General features: G+C 38.5%; 1 protein-coding gene across 4 annotated transcripts in view; it reads left to right on the top strand.

Annotated features, from left to right (window-relative positions):
• POSTN (periostin) overlaps window positions 1–22,935 on the top strand; it is an 82,141-nt gene that overhangs the window by 36,403 nt on the left and 22,803 nt on the right. For all 4 annotated transcript variants that reach the window (XM_034411201.3, XM_087888417.1, XM_087888416.1 and 1 more), the window contains exons 10-14: window positions 2,121–2,269; window positions 4,252–4,388; window positions 8,468–8,598; window positions 11,024–11,154; window positions 11,398–11,500. In XM_034411201.3, coding sequence (XP_034267092.1) covers window positions 2,121–2,269; window positions 4,252–4,388; window positions 8,468–8,598; window positions 11,024–11,154; window positions 11,398–11,500 — 651 coding nt within the window. The remainder of the gene's footprint in view (window positions 1–2,120; window positions 2,270–4,251; window positions 4,389–8,467; window positions 8,599–11,023; window positions 11,155–11,397; window positions 11,501–22,935) is intronic.

The raw sequence follows: 22,935 nt of genomic DNA, 5'->3' as shown, positions 1-22,935 counted from the left end.
AATTTCATTTTTAAATCTCTTAAAGTACTTTTCCCTTGGTTTATTTCATCAGTCATTATTATCTTTATCGTCTTCTTGCTTTATTTGCTGGTTTGTCTGTTCTATCTTTTCCTCCATTTTTTCTGCTGTCTCCTCTCTTTCTTGGACTCTTTGATCTTCATTCATTATCAGTTGTAGGATATTTTCTATTTTCCCATTTATGCCTTGCAATAGGTTCTTTATCTCTCTGTGATATTTTGTCATAGTATCCCTAATGCCATGATGGTGAACCTATGGCACACGTGCTACAGGTGGCATGCAGAGCCCTCTCTGTGGGCACACGCACCACCCGCCAGCTGCTCTTCTGGGTTCCATTGCTGCATGCGCACTGGACAGCTGCTCTCTTTCGGGTTCTGGTGCTCTGGCACGCATGCTCCAGTTTCAGCATTTGGTGCTGAAAAGGTGAACCATCACAACCTTAATGCTTTGAAACATCAATGCCATTTCTTTTGAAATCTCACTCATTTCCCCGATTGTCTTATTTTAGTAAGTCACGCTCTTACTCAATAGTCCATTCACTAGTAGATGGCACCCTCAGTTTAGGTTTCAGCATTGTTTCACGTCTGATAAATTGATTAATTTAATTTTAATTCAATTTATGAAAGCAAAGTTGGCTATTCAAGTAGGTAGTTCCAGCATTTTATAATGTATTCAAGTCCAAATATTGTTCCTTCAGAAGGTTCAATAATCATAGTTCTTTACATCTCAAGATTATTAATCAGTTCCATTTAAATAGTCCAGGCAGCTTCCACAAATCAAAAGTCACTTTACTTTACTTAAGAGTCTTCTTCCTTATTCTCACAATAGAGTCTCCAGTAATCATAAAGTAGATAGTTATGGAACAGTAAGTATCACCACAGTCCTCCAGATGAATGTTGTTTATTTCTCTTATCAGGAATTTTCCTAGGCTTGTAGGAGTATGGTATATTTTCCATTCACTAGTAGATAGAGCCCTCAGCTTAGGTTTCAGCATTGTTTCAAGTCTGATAAATTGATTAATTTAATTTTAATTCAATTTATGAAAGTAAAGTTGGCTATTCAAGTAGATAGTTCCAGCATTTTATAATGTCTTTCCAAAATGCCTACCCAGTTTAAAAATCCAACTTCCTAAAAGGTCTTTAGCTTTTCTCCTCTTAGTTCCTTTCTTTCAGGTCTAGGATTTTTCTCTCTATGGTTGTTCACCACTTTAAGAAATAATTCTCAGAGTCTCTTTTCCTGGATTTTCCTCTTTTTTTCTTTTAAGGTTAGGGTCTAAATTCTTCTCACCCAGCTTCAGTCACTGTTCATCTACACTGCTCCTGCAGATTTCTTTATTGCTTCAGCTGTCCCAGCTTCATGGCAGCCATGATGGCTACCTCTTCTCCTCATTGTGGATGAGAAGGAAGAAACCCTGGGTCAAGCAGGAGAGTTGCTGCTCTCCATGACCTGCAGGGCACCCCACTTTTCTTCACCACCCCTACAGGGTGGCTTTAGCTCCCTTTGAAGTCCTCCAATGGGGAGAACTCAGCGTGGGAGTGTGGTGACTCGCTCCTCATGTCCGATCTCGCCGTGACATCAGTTGGAATTCCCCAGTGTAATTGTGATTATGGAGAGCCAGTATGTAAGTTTACTTGAAACACTAGTTTGAACTTAATTTTTTTTTTCTCAGAGTGATCAAAACTTGTGGGAGGGAGAGAAGGAGAAAGGGGATGGTAAGGGAGGCGGGCTTTAGATTTTGGCAGATGAAGCTGCTTGGGCTGTAAAATGTCCTGTGAGAATATTTCCTGTGCACTGGGTGTTTCAACAAGAGACTAGATGGCCATTTGTCATGAATATTTAATTTGGAATCCTGCAATGAACAGGGGATTTGTTTCAATGCGGTGAATGCCCTTTTCTATGATTTTATGAAGACATTTGGTGATCATGTACCTGCAATTAAGGTAAAATGATGGCATGTTAAAATTGATGTGAGAAGCTGAACCCCAAATTATGACTATGTGTAGATAGCATTTTCACTGCATTTAAAGTTAATGTCATGCTTTGCATATGTTAAATTCCACAAAAAACTTAATATAGATTTTATGTTTTTAAAAAATTGTTAGATGATACTTTAAATATGGATCAGAGAATCCTTAAACTGATTCTGCAGAATCACATTTTGAAAGTGAAAGTTGGCTTGAATGATCTCTACAATGGACAATTCTTGGAAACACTAGGAGGAAAGAAGCTAAGAGTATTTATATATCGAACAGTAAGTAAAATTAAAGATTTCAAAAAATTATTATAGTAAAAGATGGTAAAATTTTAATTTTGTAGGTCCTGCTTCAGTCAAAGGATATGGTTATGCCATATAGCCCGGAGAGTAACTTATTTGAACATACAGAGAAAATATGAATAAACTCAGCTGGGATAGTACTATAAGATAATGGAACTGACTGGGTAACCAAATTTCAATTTGATCTACTTTCCAGCAACCTTATGCTTAACCAGTCTGTGCAATAAGCGGGTGTAAATGTTGTAGTTGATCTTTTTGTTGTTGTTTGGAATACATTTCCTGATGTGTATTATGGGAGCAATTTTCCAGCTTTGGAAATGAAAGTAGAGTATTGATGCATTTATTCAATTTGGAATTTTATCAGCACAAAATCCAGTATCTAAACTCAATATCATGTTCTGCTCAATTTATGATCTTACTTTAATTGGATATTTGGATTGACACTGATTTCAAGATGAGCAGAATCTGGTCTTAAGTGTTGTGGCCTGCCAGCTGCCAGCAGAGCTGGCGGCAGACTCAGATGATGAGGAGGTCGGGGAGGAACTTGGGCGAGTTCTGGAGTCTGGGGAAGGCTCTGATGGATGCTCTGCGTTGGACACAGAGATAGAGCCAGGGCTGTCCAACATTTCCCAGCCACCGGAGAGGCAGCTGCCCTTGAAGGCTTATATGAGTGAGGAAGAAGAACATCTGGGGCCTGTTCCAGATGCACATATGCACAGAGCAGTTAGCAGAGGTGAACAATGGAGGACAAGGAGTCGACTCGCGAAGCAGAGCACACATGGACGCTGAATGGCCCCTCCTTGGCTGGAGAATAAATAGAAGGAAAGAGGGGTGGTTGTCATAGGAGACAACAGTTTGTATTTCTGAAGATTTTGCTCATTGTGTTTCGTGCCACAAAGACTGCTTCCCAGAACTTAATTTGCAGCCTTTCGGCTGGGAACTCACAGCCTTGCAATTATCTCAAGGAACTGATAAGGTCTGTTACTGCAGTTAACTCTTTGAAGGACTATTGCCTGGACTTTTCAGTGGGTGAATGCAATTAATTCACAAGAGGTAAATAAAGAGGGTTTTTTCGTGACAAGGAGTCTCTTTCTTGCTTCTGCTAAGGCTGGGTCAGAACACTAAGACGCTTAGGAACAAAATGTGCTTGTTTTGTTTCTAAAGGTAATTTTTTCAGAGAAGAAATTTCTGAAATAATGTAACTTTTGGGACAAAAGTATGTGAGTAATATATACGTAAACAGTATAGTATGGTACAGTATTTCTTGGAAATAAGCTTCATTTGAAAGATTGAAGGCAGCCTGCCTTCATGTACCATGTTTCCCCAAAAATAAGGCCCTGACTTATATTTTTTTGAACACTGAAATAAGAGCTTGGCCTTATTTTCAGGGAGGTCTTATTATTTTGGGGCACGTGGAGCATGATGAGGCTCCTCTTGCCATCTTACCTGTTTTCCAGCTCTGTGTTTAAATATTTTCAGGGAGGGTTTATTTTCGGGGGGAGGCTTATTTTAGCACATGTGCTCAAAAGCCCAATTGGGCTTATTATCAGGGGATACTAGGATTTCAAGTTCACTCTTGAAATACAATATTTATTTAATAAAGAAAATATATGATTCTGGATTCAACAGCCTTAGTAAGATTCTAAAGATTTAGTTTCTGTGGAGTTATTTAAATACAACATAATTCTTTAGAGATTAAAGTTCTTATGCTTGGGCCTGAATCACCATTTTTGGAAAGGTTACTAAAATCACTATGATGTTATTTTCATGGTGCCTTTTATTAAGCCATCAAAGAAAATGTTATATTTATTTTAGCAGATTGCTTGCACAATTGCACAATAATTATCCACAATGCTTGGATAATAATTTATGCTACATGAAACATTTCCATGCAAAATGTTTTTATGTATTTTCCAATGAGATTTAGCTCATATGCTGTTTGTCTTTTGTATTGCTAGGCTGTGTGTATTGAAAATTCATGCATGATTCGAGGAAGCAAAGAGGGAAGAAATGGATTTATCCATATTTTTAGGCAAATAATCAAACCTGCAGAAAGAACTCTGCATGAAGTATTGCGATCTGACAAACGATTCAGGTATAGTAAGAATTTTTAACTATTAGGAAGTACCAAAAATGTGAAGCTATACAATAATGCTTTTCATATTTAACATTACAAATGTTAGTAGATATTACTATATAATTACAAAGATTACCGTATTTTTTGGAGTATAAGACGTACCTTTTTACCCCCAAAAAGGGAATGAAAATTTAGGTGAGTCTTATACACCAAATGTACCCCTGCCCACCCACTGGCCCCCACCCTTTGGCCTGTGCCTCACAGCAGTTACCTCCTTGCAAGCAAACAGCAAGAAAAAATAGCTCCTTTCAGCTTCAGGATAGACTAATTAGCACAAGTTGATTAGATCGCTTCCTGACTCTCAGCTGATTTGCTCTCAGCTGTTTTGCGCAGGGCTCTGCTCTTGCTGCAAAGAGCTAAATTGCTGAAGCAGATTTTTTTTTCCTTGTGCTAATCAAGCTATGCTGAAAACGAAACTGAAAGTAAAGCAGGCTGTTTGCTGTTTGCTGCAGTGAGGCAAAATTAGGCAGAGAAACAGGGAGATTTCTTTTTCTTCTTTTTCCTCACCAAAAAAGGTAGGTACAAACAATGGGAAATTTAGGGCAAAAGAGGAGAGTTCAAAATTTTAAACACAAAAGAAAAAAAGGAAAATGAAAAAGGCAAAAATAAAAATGGGAAGGGAGAAAAAGAAATGAAAGAGAAAAATGTTATACATATTTAGAATTGAAATATGAATAGTAGTAAAAAATAAATGGGAAATCATGATTGTAAAAATGAAATGAATAATAATTGGAATATTTGTCTTTGTATTTTTGAAATCTAGACAATGATAAGTTTTTATTTTTTTAATTTTTTTTTAGAAATATGAATAAGTATAAACTGTAACAGAAATACCTTTAATGGTATATGGTGGTGAAAGTAAAAAAAGGATTAAATTGTAGCTTGCATAACAGCTAGAACATTTTTAAATTTAATTAGGGAAATTGTAATGATTGAAATATTTTTAATTATATATTGTGATGAAAGTAGAAATGATTAAGTTGTGATTTGGAGGATTATATGGGCAAAACTATGTGGGTTATTGGGAGAGTTTAAGATTGAAAATGAGTAACATAAGAGGGGAAATTATTTGGTTTATTATTATTGGTAAATATAATTAATTGATTTGTAAGAAATTGGATTGCATGGAAATAATTGGAATATTCATGTTCATATTGATTAATATACAAAAAAGATAGTTACTGTATATAACTAATTGATTTATATTAAAATGTTGAATTTGTATTAAACAATTGTAATATTACAATTAACCAATGTGAGAAAGATATAAAAATAGAAGACAATGGGAAGGGGTATAATATAGAATAGAAGGGAAAAATTGAATTTGATTAAGATTAGAGATGAGGATGAAGGGTAATATTCATTTTTTAAAAAAATAGATGAGGAATAAATATGACAAAAAGGAAATATAGAAATTGTAAATTTAATTGAAATGACTAAACACTGTTTAAATTTGTGAACCAGCCAAATACTCTGTTCTAAGAAAATACATTGTATGTTTGTATGTGTGTTTGTCTAAAAAATATAAAAAAAACTTTTTTTTAAAAAAAACCCAAAAAAGGTAGGTGCGTCTTATACTCCGGTGCGTCTTATAGTCCGAAAAATACGGTATGTATTGTTCCAGAAATACATTATCCTACACTGGTTTAGGAATACACCAGCACAATTTAGAGATGGTCCAGAAGAGGATTGAGAAAAACAAAGTTTTGTTCTTGGTAGGGACATTTGCCTTAGTCAAATAAAAGCAATTCCTTATTGTGGTCATAGACCAAAGTTAGTATTTAATCTAAGTCTATATCAAATTACAGAGCTCTCTAGCATGACAAAGTAGATGCTCAAAATTAAGTCTAATTTATGGCACAGGTCATAGTATGACCAATTTTAAGCACTGCTATGCAGAACCTGGCAACAACGTATATTGTAGCAGTGTCAGGTCCCATAGATTCCTATAGGAACGCTGTCATTCTGGTGGGAGGGGGAGGCTTGGGGGGAATCTCTTTATGGGGTTTCTGTTTCTATTCCTTGCTTTGCTTTGCTATAACTTTCGGAATCTTGGGAGGGGAAATGGAATATGCCTTGAGCCAGCTGCCTTATCTCGTCTCCAGAGAAGAGCAGCAGTGTTGCCTTGGAGACCAGCATTTATCACCTTCTCAGCCTATATTTCCCATAACATCTTCACATTCTGGGATTGGCTCAATGATGTATTGGAATTTGGGAGAGGCTCTGTCTGCAATGTTTTAATGTAATGTTTCGAGCAGGAAAACTTAATTCCTGCTTAGATCTCGTGCTATCACAATCTTCCAATAAAATGGCTTTCATTTCAAGAGTTTTGCTTTCTTGAGAAGACCGGCAAGGCAGGACCTTACAAGCAGGGTTGGTATCTAAAAGTATAGAATTGAGAGGTATCCTGTTATTTATGTGTGTTCAGATTATAGGGGCATTACCTCTCCAAATAAGGAATCTTGGTGTATCAGTCTTCAAAGATACCTGAGGGGAGGTCATGACTTTGTGCCAGAATAAAGGTCCTCCTGTTTAGGTACTTCAAAGTTAGTTATGCCATAGGGGAGGCAGATTATCTACAGGATTCACTGACAATAAATGTTGGAATCCTGGCTACATCCAATTTGGTAATCTGTGTCTGCTACATGCTGCTTAATGAACCCTTTGGAAAGATCATATATTATACTATGCTGATAAGAAGACCTGGCGAGAAGTCCAAGGATTAAAATTTCCTGACAGTGAAAACAATTAATTAGTGGAATGGTTTGCCTTCAGAGTTTGTGGGTGCTCCATCACTGGAGGCTTTTAAGAAGAGACTGGACAGCCACTTGTTTCAAATAGTTCTCCAGCTTGAGCAGGGGTTTGAACTAGAAGACCTCCGAAATCCCTTCCAACTCTGTTATTCTGTTGTAGTTGCCACTACCCTTTTCCATGTGGATCACTCACAGTTAATTGGAGAAGACCAAGGAGGAAAAAAAGTCTGAGCAAATGGCTGAGTACGGCCTTCTACACACTATCTTTCACTTTCATGAGGTCTGTTTCTATTTGCAGATGGCATTAGAAACACATTTTAGAACATGAAGGGCTGATCTTAGAAATTTGGATTGTGTAGGTTCTAATAATAAAAATTGGAGAAGGGGCTCAGTTGGGAAACCATAAAGAACATGTTATTGGCTTGACTTTGAATAATTTGAGTGTGGCAGGCATATAGTGGTCACCTTTTGTTTTAGAATATTTAAGAAAGGCAGATAAGCAACTAGTGCATTTTCTGCAACATTTATGGTGGTGCAGCACAGTTATGGCTTTCTTACTATCAGCAGAAGGTTGGACTACCCTCAGGTATTTGAATCAGGAGATGTGCTTAATTTTGTGGTCATCTATGTTCCAAGAATGGCTCTTTGGTCTTTTGGCAAATGCCATGATTTTAGTTTTCTGATATCCATTATCCTTAGAATAATCTGTTCCTTTTAGGAATTATTCCTCTCCTTTTTTTAAAAAAAATTGAAAGACAGTTGGTGTCTAGCTACAGTAATCCAATTCAATGAGTAATCCAATTCAAGTCCATTTTTATCCCCTGCCTCTCTACTATTCACCTGTCTAGAGTTTTTCTACAGGAATTCCATAGCTCAAGCTGAAGACTGCAAAAGCACCCAACTACAAGAATATAGTAGACCTGCTCCAAGAATAACAGAATAACAGAGTTGGAAAGTACCTTGGAGGTCTTCCAAGACTTTAGAATATGGGTAGTTGTCACTTATCAACTGCCTATTTATTGATTGTTTGAAGTTATGACAATTGGGGGGAGGGGAAATCAGCTTTGTGACTAGTCCTCGAATTTACAGTTTTGTCCCTCTATCATTGCTATTTGGGCACATCATAACAAGCAGAACTAAGCGGTTGAAACTGAATACAAAATAAAAATGGTTTTGACATTGGGAATATTGCGCATTCTTCTTTCTATATACAATTTCATTTTAATATTCTGTCAAGTGACAATACTGAGAGATATATTATTTTGGTATTGTTTTCATTCCCAGCACTTTCCTTAGTCTTGTGGAAGCTGCAGGCTTAGAAGAGGTTCTGTCCCAGCCTGGTGATTGGACTTTCTTTATTCCAACAAATGATGCTTTCAGAGGCTTGACTGAACAGGAGAAAGAGATCCTGATAAGTAAGTCATAAAAAGATAAATAAGGGCATTCCCTGGAATGAATTGTTTCATTTCCTCTTTTGCACTATGTGAATTGCAATGTGATTTCTCTTGGTCATTTTGGTTTTTGGGTTTTTTTTTAAAATGGTCTTTATATTTAACGTTATATTAAACTTTGATTTTTTTTAAAAAAATGGCCATTCCCTTCCTCTAGGTGAGCCAAAAGCTTCCCCCCAAATAAAACAAAGTGTGATTCCATGACAGGTATTCTCATTCTCTCCCTCCCTCCCTCCCTGTCTCCTTCCTATCTATCTATCTATCTATCTATCTATCTATCTATCTATCTATCTATCTATCTATCTATCATCTATCTGATTTGTGTGCTACCCTTTTTGCCCAGAGTCGATGAAAATATAAAAACAAGTCATCACTATTTAATTATATAGAATTCATATTTGTTTTTGTTTGGTTTTTTTATACCTTATAGGTATATGGTTGTTGCTTTGGCAATATATTCTGCCTCTTGCTCTCTTAAGTGACCAGGAGATTCCTTGTGTCTTACTGACAATGTTATCTTTGAGTTGATGCTGACCAATACTCAGTGTTGAAAGGTGACCATAACAGTCTGGAAGTCAATATGTACTGTATGTCTATTAAATTTCAAAGAGAGTGGGGTATTGCAGCAATTATTATATGAATCCATGGCAGAAGTTCAATACTGTATAGACTTATATTCTATACAATTATACACTGCTCAAAAAAATAAAGGGAACACAAGCAGAAGACATCCGAGATCTGAATAAGTGAAATAGCCTTATTAAATACTTTGTTCGTTACATACAGTAGTTTTGTGTTCCCTTTAGTTGTTTGAGCAGTATACAAACTACTGTATGTAAAGAACAAGTATTTAATAAGGCTATTTTATTCATTCAGATCTCGGATGTCTTCTGCTTGTGTTCCCTTTATTTTTTTGAGCAGTATATATAGACTTATATTTAAAAAAGTAATAGTAATAACAATCATAAATAATTTCTCAAAGAAGAGGTTAACAAAATTTTTTAAAATAGCTGCCCAAAATAGGTAAAGATCTGAAGAATACATATAAGAGATAGAAATTGAGACAGGTCACCAAAGAAAACTACACAGCTACTGTAGAGGTGGTGTCAAAAAGCTAACAACTAGAACAAAAAAATCTTCAACATATTAGATATGTTGGAAATAATAGGAAGAAGGAAAGTTATCTATTATCTATTCAGTCAAAATAAAAAAAAATGCTAACAGTGCTATCCATCTCTTTTGGTTTATTCTTATATATCAAGAGTAATATGGTTTCACTAGGCAACTATGTAGAATAGAATAAATTGAAGACAAGAGTTATTGTCAGGCAATACCTAATTATGTATTTATTATGAATACATTTATATTTTCAGGATCAAATGAATTGTATTTTAGGATAATGAAGGATTTTGCTCATGTATTTTGGAAAAGGGAAAAAAAGGACACACCAATCAGACTTTCATTGGTATTTGGAAAATTCCATAATAGGCCATATACACAAATGTATTGAATACACAATACACAAATATATTGAAATTTCAAAAATCTCTAGGGATGTCTCAAGAATAAATCTTTCCAGACTGGAGGGAGTGGGGAGAGGAAGAGAGAGAGAGGGAGGGAGGGAGGGAGGTAGAGAGAGAGAGAGAGATTTTGGTAGTCTCACCATCACTGAATATGTTTTTAGCTAATTCTAGCTATTGAATATTTTCAACAACTAGCTGCTGTGGTTGATTTAGTTTGGATTTCTGTATGGGGTAGGGGGTAGGATTCAAAAATACATAAATCACCACTTTATGATTTCCTTCCTAACCTTCCCTTTCAACCCCCATCCCCCCACACACATATAGTATTATCCTACCTTACTTGAATAAGCATTTTCCATTCTTGTGTCATCCTGTGATATTAAGATCCTTGTTCTTTCTGGTATATGAGTTATTTTTGGCTTGTTCTCGCTTGTGAATTATATGTCAGATCTCAATAAATGATTTATTTGCAAAGAAATTGCAAATTTGCTTTATTTTGTTTTAAAATTTATGTTTTTCTTCCTGTTTTTTCAAAAATGTCAACAGCAGGAGTTCTTGCAACTCTCCCATAGTGTATAAAATCCAGTTGCAAATCCAAATTGAAAATCTCTGTGTTCTCTGTGGAATTGTAAGATGAATTGGATATACTATTATTATTGTTTAGATTTCCATTGCAATCAAGATATAAAATCTCATTGCTAATTATTTTGTCTTAAATTCAGGTTTTGATTCACTTGGAATAAAAAAAAACACATCCCAGAGTATGGATATAGGAGTGCGTTGGTTGAAGGAAAGTAAATTCTTTGTAGCACTTATTCATTGAAGTAGGATAACCAGTGCCCATATGTTTTGCATTTTTTCACCAGGAGACCAAAATGCTCTTAGGAATATTTTGCTTTATCATTTGATACAAGGAGTTTTCATTGCAAATGGAATTGAACCTGGTGTGACTAGCATTCTTAAAACTATCCAAGGTGGCAAACTATATTTGAAAATGGTAAGTAGTTATAGCTCTTTTTAAAAAGACCCTTACCTTTTTTTATAGTTATTCACTGACCATTACATATCCAAACTGACAATGAGGAGTACCCTTGCAAAAACTATGCATTACTGTTGATTAAAATTTAGCAGCTTCTTTAAATTTACCTAAATCTCCAAATTTCTTTAATATTAGAGATGGAAATATTTCTTTCATTAATTGTGGATAATTTTTTTTTTATTTTTGTTGATTATTGCTTAGATAAATGATACTCTTCTGGTAAATGAACTGAAATCAACAGAATCTGATCTCATGGCAACTAATGGTGTAATTCATGTCGTAGACAAGCTTCTGTATCCTGCAGGTAATTTAAGAATTATTACAATGTATTCATGAGATATACTGGCTATGAGAAATACTGATTTTTCCCACAGGTTCACATCATCATAGAAAAATAAATATAGTATTTGTGTGCAATTGTTAAAGAGTAAGAATGGACTGGGTGGAAGGGACCTATGGTTGGCTATGCTTTTGAAACAACTTCCAATAAGAAATTAAGATCTTACTTAATGTGATGCAATGTCTAATATTATGTTTCATCATTCACTCTGCACAAGTTAAACTGAATAGGAAATTTGAGAAAGCAGGGATATTGTAATAAATGCCAGACACCAGTGACAATTTGATTCTTGCTTACAGTCCATATGGTCAGTATAGGAAGTTTGGAGGCAGCAATATGATCCATATTGACAATATATTGAAATGATTGGGAAAAAATATCCACAATTTTTGTGCTATATTGGTTGGTCCTAATAAAGATATTTCGATCCCCACCGCCTGGAACCGGTAGAAAATGGGGCACACAGAGGTGGCAATAGGCTACAGCAATCCCTGCAGCCTGAAACAGCTGATGGTCGGGAGGCTGATCTAATCGACAATCTGCTGCTTGTACTAATCAGGTTGTGCTGAAGCTGAAATGGGCTGTTTGCTGTTTGCTGCAAGGAGGCAAATTGCTGGGAGGCAGAGGCAGATTTTTTTTTCTTGTGCTAATCAGGCTGTGATGAAAAAGAAAATGAAACAGACTGTTTGCTGTTTGCTGCAAGGAGGCAAATTGCTGGGAGGCAGAGGCAGATTTTTTCCCCTTGCTTTCCTCCCCAAAAAAGGTAGGTGCATCATATAGTCCAGAGCATCTTATACTCCGAAAAATATGGTATATTAGTCTTGAGAAAACTTTTCTACTCCTAAGGAGTTGAACTCAAGCAGCAGCACTCAGGCTTTTTGAAGCTAAAACTTAGCTGTCAGGACTGTCCCGATCAATTCCTAGGAAAGAAAATCCTTGACTCCATGAATTTAGAGAAAAGGTTTTTTTTACTAGGAAAGATCAAAATGCAGCAAAAGTCAGGCAAGATCTGAAGCAAGTGCACATGAAAATTACAGATTGAAAGTCACCCTAGGGTGCCCCCCCAATAGTCAGGCAGACAGAGCCCAATCATCATCCAGTAAGATGTTTTGGGGACGTCTCCCATCCAGATGCTGCCTCCGTGCAAGCCATTCCCAGGACAGTTGGCCTTGAAGATGTGAGATAGCCCCCTTTGGCCTCTCTGCCTTCCATGAGTCTAACCCCATCGGTTCTCAGCATTTCACTCTCCCACCACCTGCACGTTCCATTCCCAAATGCCCATTGCTCCCTCCCCACATTTACATGGCAGCTGCAGTTAGCTTGAAAGAAAGCAATGATGACCAGGCTGACTTAGCTCAAACACTTTATGCAGCACAGGTTGTATATGAAGAAGAATGCTTTAGAGATAGTAAAAATTGTAAATTTCTAAGCCCCTACTTGACACACCCTGGAATATCCCCAAATGTAGTACTCATACTTGAGTATGAGATGCCTTAAATTGAATTTCAAGACTGGAAACTAATTGTGACATATTGCTTAAGGATTCTTCTTTCCCACTGGGCTGCTTCCACTATTCCTATCTAGTAATTCACTTTCAGTATGGACACTGGCAGTAGAACAAAAATAAAAATCCTATGGACACCAACTTGCAGTCAGAAGACATGATGAAAACTTTAATTTCACAACATATGGACAGACTTAATCACAGTTTCAACTGTGGAACTGTGACTATCATAGACCAAGCCAAGTCCAAAAATGCTAGGGAATTTAGATGCTTGGCACTCTGACAAATTAGTGTCAATAGACACATAGACATAAACAATATCTATAGACTATGCAAAGAGAGAATCAACAAGCCAAAAAGGGAACAAAAAGACCTAAGCATCTCTCAACCAGCAGTAAGCAACCAGTTGAGCATAGATTAATTCCAAGATTAAGATCAGATCAATAATCAAGTAAACAATATCCCAATTAAGAAACTGACAGGACTTCCGGTTGGAGCCGTTGTCGCTGTTAGACGGTCCTTTCAAGACCGCCAGCCCCGTTGCTCGTAAAGAGCCACCTCTACAGCTGAGAGACGGCTTGGAAAACTCCATGATCCGGAGGAATCGGGAGAAGAGCCGGCACGACAGGTAGAGCCCCCTTTGAAGTCCCCAGATCGGTTTTTTTAGCGTCTGGGGAGGAAGCAGGGTGAGGCTCCCTATACAGCGCGCTGAGGCTCCGGGCTCCGAGGGCGACTCTGCAATTGCAGAGCCAGGCGACGCGATCAACGAAATGAGAGAAAGCCAAGAAAATTGTCAAAAATAAGCAGGGTGGAATCTGGACTTGAAAATTAAACCGCAAGTATTTTTCTTAGCCCCGTGAATGAATTTAGTAACTGAGAAGAAGTGAAAGTTTTTTTAAAATGGCGCCCGGCTTTAGCAATAAGGAATGCTGAAAGCGAAAGTGGAATTGTTTGAGCTTATTTGCGCTACAAAGTAACAAAAAGTAACAGTGCTGGCCAGAAGAAAGAGGAAAAGTTCTTTTAAAAGTGATTTGACTTGTTCCCTCTCCCTTGGGACTTGACTAAAGCTGGGAAAATTTTTGAAAGGTTTTTGTGGTGGAAAGGGAGAGAGGATATCTTTTTTAGAAAGAGTCAGGCTGCAAAGAATGGCTTCAAAACAAACAAAGCCAGCTAAAGCTGCTGGGGGGGGGCCCTCCCCCACTCATAAACCAAAAGAGCAGCCTTTGAGTTCACAGATACAGACCCAAACACAAGAATCTGGATTTAATGATTTGAAGGAATTTATTGCTGGGGCTTTAAATCAGAAATTTGAAAAATCACAGCAGGAATTTAAAGAGATGGTACAAGAAAAGTATGACAAGATGAAATGGGAAATATTGACAGCTGTGACTGGTTTGTCAGAAGTAGTGCTCCAAGTTGATAAGAAAGTGGAACATCTTAGCTCAGAAGTAGAATCTAAAATGAAGGAAGCTGACCAAAAAATTTCTAATGTTGATAATAAAACACAAAGGCTTGAAAATGAAGTGACAATGATGCAATTCAGATTTATGGAGTTTGCTGTGAGACTCAGAGGTATAAAAGAGAACAATAGAGAAGACCTGAGAAGGGTTTGCGCTGATGCTCTGGCTGTAATGTTAGAAGAATAATTAACGATATTTTGCAAAAATCTTTTGTTTCTACTATTCAAGTGGATGGAAGAGAGATTGGGATCTACAAAGAACTGCCACCTAAGATGTTGAGAGATAGAAAAGATTTTGGATTTTTGGTGACTGAACTAAAGAAACAGCAAATTCCATTCAGATGGGATACTCCAGTTGGCATAATATTGAGGTATCAAGGAGAGAGATATCGATTAAATACTCCTCAAAAAGCGGAAGAATTTTATTTCAGTGTTTTTAAACCTGGTACAGCATCTCCACGTACTTCCTCGGTCTTGGCCATAATGGAGGGTGAGAAGGATAAGCAATTTGAACAAGAGCTTGAAGAGTAGAGGAAACAGACGGAGAGGGAGGCACTAGAGACTCAAGGAGCGGTAGGGGGCCTACCTTTGCTGGATCTTCCCTTAGAGTCTTTAGTTGAACCACCTAAAAACACAAGAGAAGTAACAGCGGATCTTGATTGGATGTTGCATAGTGCTAAAGATCAGCGTATTACTCGAGTAGCTTATAAACAATTTTTAGAGAAACAACAACATCAGAGCCCTAAACTATCACAAGACGAACAGGGAGTTAATGGTAAAGCACAAAAATCCGAAGCTATGGGAGGAGCTAAGCCGAAGACTAATAGTGTGGAACAGAAACTTCAGCAAATGCTCTTATCGCTTCAAGAGCCTGCAGATGACAATTAAGTTTTTATCTTGGAATGTGAACGGATTGAATTCACCACAGAAAAGGAGGAAGATATTTCATTACTTGAGACAATCTAATAATGATGTTATTTGCTTACAGGAAACTCATATTAGAATACAAGATCAAAAATATTTGATAAATTCTAGATTAGGAACACAGTTTATAGCTTCAAATTCGGAGAAAAAGAATGGTGTAGTGATTTATACAAATAAAAGATTGCTAACAAAAATTATAGAAGCAGATGATTGTGGAAGATATATAGCAATAGAACTTTTTACAGATAATGGTCCAATCTTGGTGATTGGAATTTATGCTCCTAATCAGCAACAAGAAAATTTTTACAAGTTATTGCATTCTAAAATACTACAATGGGATTATAGATCTATTTTACTTATGGGAGATTGGAATGGAGTAATAGATCCTAAAATAGATAAGAAAAGCTTGGCAAAATCATGTGTCAAACTACCACAGTTTTTTTTTATTTGAAAGAAGATTTGGAATTGAAAGATATTTGGAGAGTGCATAACCCAAAAGAACTGGACTTTACTTTTTTTTCAGACAGACACAGATCCTTTTCCAGGAGTGATTTTATTTTACTTACAGTTGATTTACTCTCAAAAACAAAGAAAACAAAGATATTTCTGAGAACTTTATCAGACCACAGCCCGGTATGGATAGAAATAGAAATGGGAAAGAATGAGAGAAGATCTTGGAGAGTAAATGAAAATTTGTTTAGATATGAAAAGAATGTAAATGAACTTAAGAAACAAATGAAGGAATTTTTTGAAATGAACTTGAATAAGGGTACCCCTATTGAAATTGTTTGGGATGCGAGCAAGGCATATATGCGGGGGGTACTGATTTATATGAATTCTAAACACAAATCAAATCGACAAAGAAAAAGACTAGAATTGGAAGGAGAGATAAAGAAAAAAGAGCAGTTGCTTATAAAAAATCCAACAGATGAAAAATTACAAGGAGTTATAAAAATTTTGAAAGATCAATTCCATATGCTTACAGCGGAACAAGCAGCAACTAATTTACAATTTGCAAAACATAATACATTTAGTAATGCCAATAAGCCGGGCAGATGGTTGGCTTACACATTGAGGAAACAGCAGAGTACTCGGACTTTTGGGAGTATTGAGTATAGAGGAAAGGAAGTATTTCAACAAAGACTAATTAAAGAAGCCTTTTTAGATTATTATTCTAAACTATATGCTAAAGATGATATACAGAATGAACTTATAAATAAATATTTAGAAGAAAAGAGAGTTATAAAAATTTCTAATGATCAAAAGGAAAGAACGAGTTTACCAATAACAGCTGAGGAGATTATTGTTGCTATTAAACAACTGAAAACAGCTAAAGCTCCAGGAACGGATGGTTTAACTGCGGTGTATTATAAAACTTTACAAGCAGAAATGATTGAACATCTTAAAGACTTATTTTGTAGCATACAACAAGGGGGAAAAATACCCCCTTCATGGAAAGCAGTTTTTGTTTCTCTGATACCGAAAGAGGAGGCAGGCTCTATAAAACCGGAAAATTTTAGACCAATATCTCTCCTGAATACGGATTATAAAATTTATGCGAAAGTATTAGCCAACAGATTAATGCCAGTTATTCAAGAGGTGATTCATCATGATCAAGAAGGATTTATAGAAGGCAGATACATGAAGGATAATGTGAGGCAAATTATAGACTTATTGGAATATCTTGAGAAGAATAAACAGATCGCTGCAGTGCTGGTGTTTTTGGATGCGGAGAAGGCCTTTGATCGAGTGAATTGGAACTTTCTATTAAAGACTTTTAAAAAGATGGACTTTGGGGATCAGTTTGTACAGGCGGTCTCAGCAATTTATCAAGAACAAACAGCACAAATTATTATTAATGGAAGTTTAACTACAAATTTTAGTATAGAAAAAGGCACAAGACAAGGTTGTCCATTATCCCTGTTGTTGTTTATTCTAACTTTAGAAGTCTTGCTGAATACAATACGGGACTCGAGCATTTTGAAGGGAATAGTGATAAGGCAAGAGGATTACAGAACAAGGGCATTTGCAGATGATCTGGTTGTTACCCTAACACAGCCGATGGAATCAATAATTCAGATGAAAGACATTATAGAAGAATATGGTATGGTATCAGGATTTAGACTGAACCAGAAAAAAACCAAGATGATAGTTAAAAATATGACAGCTGATCAAAAGAAAGAATTGGAAAGGAAGGCAGGCTTTGAAATAGTATCAAAGGTGAGATATTTAGGAGTTCAAGTTGCAGATTCAAATATAAAACTGTTTCAAAATAATTATGAGGTGTTGTGGCGAAAGGTACAAAAGGATATGGAAACCTGGAAAAAAACTGCAGCTGTCTTTACTTGGAAGAATAGCAGCAGTTAAAATGAATGTTCTACCTAGATTTTTATTTTTGTTTCAAATGATTCCGGTGCTTAAAAGTGATAAACAGTTGAATGAATAAGTTTGTTTGGAATGAGAAAAAGCCAAGAGTTAAACTGAAAATTATGCAAGATGTTCGTGAAAGGGGTGGTCTTAAACTTCCAAACCTGAGATTGTATTATGAAGCTGCAGCGTTTACACAAGCAAGTGACTGGTTTGGAAGGACAAAGACTGGAATACTGAATATAGAAAGTTATGATCTTGAATTTGGTTGGCATGCATATTTATTTTATGAAAACAAGGTGGATAAAGTATTCAACAGCCATATACTTAGAAGCTCCTTGATGAGAGTATGGAAGAAGCACCGACTCAAATGGGATTATAAAATACCGTTGTGGTTGGATCTTGGTCATATTATATGGAATATAAATACAAAGTCACTCGGGGGGGGGTTTATATAAAGAAGTACTTTTTAATGATGGGGGCAGATGGCATACTGTTAAACACACTGTTGGAAGAAGGGATTAATTTAACGTGGTTACAGTATAATCAACTTCAACTGAGATGGAGAGAAGATCAAAAAATTGGATTAATGTTGCATGAAGAAGAATTGGTTAGACAGATAAAAGAGAAAGGCCCAATGCATATTAAGAGGGTTTATAATATTTTGTTAGAAAGAGATTCAGAAAATGAATTGGTTAAAGATTGTATGATAAAATGGGCACAAAATTTCGGAGAACCAATTATGATGGAAACTTGGGAAAAAATATGGGTTCAGAATGTTAAATTTACACAGTTGCAGAATTTGAGGGAAAATTTTTATAAAATGTTTTATAGGTGGCATTTAGATCCTAAGAAACTGTCATGCATGTATTCTAATGTTCAACCGAAATGTTGGAGATGTGATTCCTTAGATGCTACATATTATCATATATGATGGACATGCAAGAAAGTAAAGGCTTTTGGGATAAAAATTTGGTGGGTTATGCAAAATGTCCTGAAGAAAAAAATTCAGTTTTCTCCTCAATTGTTTTTATTGGGTATAGTTAAGGGTTTTTCAGTGGGGGAAACAAAATTGATACTGTATATGGTGACAGCAGCTAGGTTATTGATTGGTCAATATTGGAAAAGGGATGATATGCCTACAATTCAAGAATGGACTTTGAAGATGGCCAGTTTTGCAGAAATGGCGAAGATATCAGCATACTTAAAAGATCAGACTCAAGAGACCTATGCATGGGAGTGGAAGAAATGGATAGATTATGTGCAGAATAAATATCAAACTAGGAAGTACCAGATAGCTTTTAGCTAAATGTTGTGTAGAAATGTATAGTTTATAGGGGGCTAAATAGCTTATTGTCATGAAGAATTGTATAGTACACAGGGGGGAGAATAGAGGGGTGGTAAACTCTGATATAATAAATGTGGATAGATTTCACCCTGGGGAAGTCATGGGGGGTGGGGAGGGTTTGGGGGATTAAGGGAGGGATGGGGAGGGGAAAAATGGGGGGAAAATTGATGTTTGTAAAACTTTTTCAATAAGAAACTGACAAACAAGCCAACAGTAAACAGGAGTACAGTAAACAGCTGAACTAAAGAACCTCCAAGATCACTCCCACCAACAGTGACAGGGCAAGCCACTAGAATATAAACTGAGAACAAACCCCACTCCTTATCAGCACTAATGATGATACCTAGTTTGGGTAATGAAATGTCTGCAAGCAAGCTATCAAGCTCAGAAAGTACCAAAGAGCTTTTTCCTTTAGTGTTTGTAGCATAATTGTCCGTTGGGCAGCAAACCAAAATGGCAGCTCCTCAGTGAACCCCGAGCTTAGGGAGGCGATGTTCGACATTTTCAGGGGTGTCGGGGGTCAGTTAACCATCTTTTGACCCCCTCCCAGCGAGCCGAGGTGTTGCCGGCTCGATAGAGCCGTGGATGGAGCCCGAGGAACAGCTGACTTTCGGGGAGGAAGTTAGAGGACGGTGACAGTACCTGGAGGCTTGGCTGCAAAGACGCCCCCGTTGTTGGTGGAGAAGAGGGCAGCATTACAAACGTTAGGATCCCTCAGTTTTTGAGGGATCTGGACACTTCCCCACTTTTTTTCTGAAGCATGGAAGGGGCTAAATGGGCTGAATGGCCTGAAGATCAAGCTTATGGGGAAGGAACTGAGAATTGTCAGTTGGGGGATGACAGTTGGTCTCCCCCTTAACTGTTCCCCCCCCCTTATTAGGCTTAGGCCTAATAGGGCCACTCAGCATAAATTTACAACTTTTGATTGATCTGCAGCCTTATTTGACCATTATTTGACCATCTTGTCCTCCCTGGGTTACCCGCCGGATTATTCGATTATTCAATCATTTATTCCATCCTATGACTACACCTTGCTTTTTTCTGAACTAAGCCTCGGCTATCGCTGGTGTGAGAACGGGAGGAGGCACAGACACCGAGAGTCTTGGACTATGGTGGGACGGACCATCTCTCATTTGACCTTATGACTCTGGTTTGGGTCACCTTGAAAGGGCGGCCTTTGAGACTTTTTTCCTCACCATTGAATAGACTTATTATAATCACAAGACTTACCATCGTCATGATAGGACGATGATGTCCCGATGTTCTGATGTTTTTAGCATATTCTTCTCTTTAACATCTTTTCCTCCCTTATTTAATCTACCTGTTTTTACCATCTCTAACACCCTTTAATAGAAAATGATCCACTCTCAGCTCATTACTATTCTTTAATGTATTCAACTGCGGAGCTCCTTGCACTGCGAGACTCCCCCCTCTCGCAGGTTTGGCCCTCTCAACTATCGAGGGCTGCCCTTGATGACGGGTTTTGGAACCCCGAGAGGTGGTATGCTAAAAAACGGAAACTCTGGGGTTTTTTAAATAGATTTTTAGATCCAATTTTAAGGAGATCCGGGAGGAGGGTGGTTTTTAATAATAAAAATGAGACTGCGGGGTCTCTTAAGGATCTGCAGCCATGCCATTTTGACAGTCCCAGCAGGTTGGGGAGGTTGGGAGTCATAGGAGATGCTCGGAGGAGGGTGGGACAAGCTATACCTGTGATGGTGGGAAGGGGCAGAAGAAAACGAAGTAGGGGTGGGGAGCATCACACCAGATGCATTCGGATAGTGACTTGCTCCCATACCTCCTGCTCACCCTGCTTTCCTGGGGATATGAGAGCGAAGGACCCTGGTTTCCGTCTGATATATGTGAATGCCAGGTCCGTGATGAATAAGGCTCTCCTCATACGAGATCTTATTGATGAGGAGGGTGCGGACCTGGCCTGTATCACGGAGACCTGGTTGGGGCAAGAGGGGGGAATCCCTCTCTCTGATTTATGCCCCTCAGGCTTTCGTGTCCTGCACCAGCCGCGACACCAGGGAAGGGGCGGGGGGGTGGCAGTAGTTGTTAGAGAAAGTCTGAGTCCTAGGGAGGTCACTGTCCCTCAGATAGGCGGGTGTGAGCCTCTTCTATTGAAGTGGGACCCTGGAGTTCAGTCGGGCTTGTTGGTCACATACCTATCTCCCAGCTATGTTGCCACAGCCCTGCCCGCACTGCTCGATGTCTTGTCTGAGGTGGCACTTGAGCTCCCCAACCTTTTAGTTGTGGGAGATTTTAATCTGCCTTCGATTGGTGAGTCATCTGAGACAGTCTGGAAGTTCATGGCCTCCATGGCAGCCATGGACTTGACTCAGATTATTCAGGGCCCAACTCATAGGGGAGGACACACACTCGACCTGGTTTTTCTCTCTGGGCAGTGGATAAATGGTCATGGTAAGGGGGAACTTTCCATCACTCCCCTGTCATGGACTGACCATTCCCTCCTTAGACTAGACTTTCAATCTGCCAACCCCTGCTGCTGGGAGACGGGACCCATAAAATGGTTCCGCCCTAGGCGCCTGATGGACCCAGAAAGGTTCTTGAAGCAGCTTGGGACATTCCCAACCTCTCAATCCTGCGATTCAGCTGAGGCTCTGGTGGCATCCTGGGAACGGGTGGCTACCGACGCCTTGGACAGAATCGCACCTTTGCAGCCTCTAACCCGATGCAGATCCCGGATTGCTCCTTGGTTTTCCATGGAGCTCCGGGAAATGAAACGTCAGAAAAGACGCTTAGAGGAAAGTTGGAGGTCCTCCCGATCTGAATCTGACCGAACACAGTTAAGAACCCATATTAGGTCTTATCTAGTGGCGATGGAAGCGGTGAAAGTCACTACTTCGCCGCCCTCATTGCATCTGCAGAAAACCGCCCAGCGGCCCTGTTTCATGTGACCTGCTCCCTCCTCAATCAGGGAGCGAGGGAAGACACTTTGCAGGGCAGAGCTGAGGATTTTGTACAGTTTCTGCATGATAAAATCGCTCAGATCCGGATCGGATTGGACTCTGACTGGGCAGAATCCAATCGGGAGACTAGGGTGGGTCTTGAGAATAATATCTGGATTGAGTTTGACCCTGTTTCTGTCAAGGAAGTGGACAGGATTGTGGGCAAACTTAGTTCCTCCACTTGCTTATTGGACCCTTGTCCCTCCTGGTTGGTTTCGGCTGCCAGAGAAGTGACTACAGAATGGATCCAGGCAATTGTCAATGCTTCATTGAGAGAGGGGAACTTCCCTGCCTCTCTTAAGGAAGCGGTGGTTCGACCTCTCCTCAAGAAGCCTTCCCTGGATCCAGACTCACTTAATAACTATCGTCCCGTCTCCAACCTTTGCTTCATCGGGAAGGTTGTTGAGACTGTAGTGGCTCAACAGCTCCCACAATTCCTGGAGGAAATGGAATACCTTGACCCGTACCAATCAGGCTTCCGACACGGTCACAGCATGGAAACGGCATTGGTCGCTCTGATGAATGATCTCTGGCGGGCTCGGGATGGGGGTTGTTCCTCCATCCTGGTCCTACTTGACCTCTCAGTGGCTTTTGATACCATCAACCATGGTATCCTACTGCAGCGACATGTGGGGTTAGGGGTGGGAGGCACTGTCTTACGGTGGTTTTCCTCCTACCTCTTGGGTCGCTTTCAGTTTGTATGGGCGGGAGGGCAGAGATCCACCCCGAGGCCCCTTAATTGTGGGGTGCCTCAGGGGTCGGTTCTCTCCCCCCCTGCTCTTTAACATCTATATGAAGCCACTGGGTGAGATCATTCGTGGC

The sequence above is a fragment of the Pantherophis guttatus genome, chromosome 2 (assembly GCF_059756535.1).
Source record: "Pantherophis guttatus breed Tessera chromosome 2, ASM5975653v1, whole genome shotgun sequence".
NCBI lineage: Eukaryota > Metazoa > Chordata > Lepidosauria > Squamata > Colubridae > Pantherophis > Pantherophis guttatus.
This window is presented reverse-complemented; position numbering and strand designations above follow the sequence as displayed.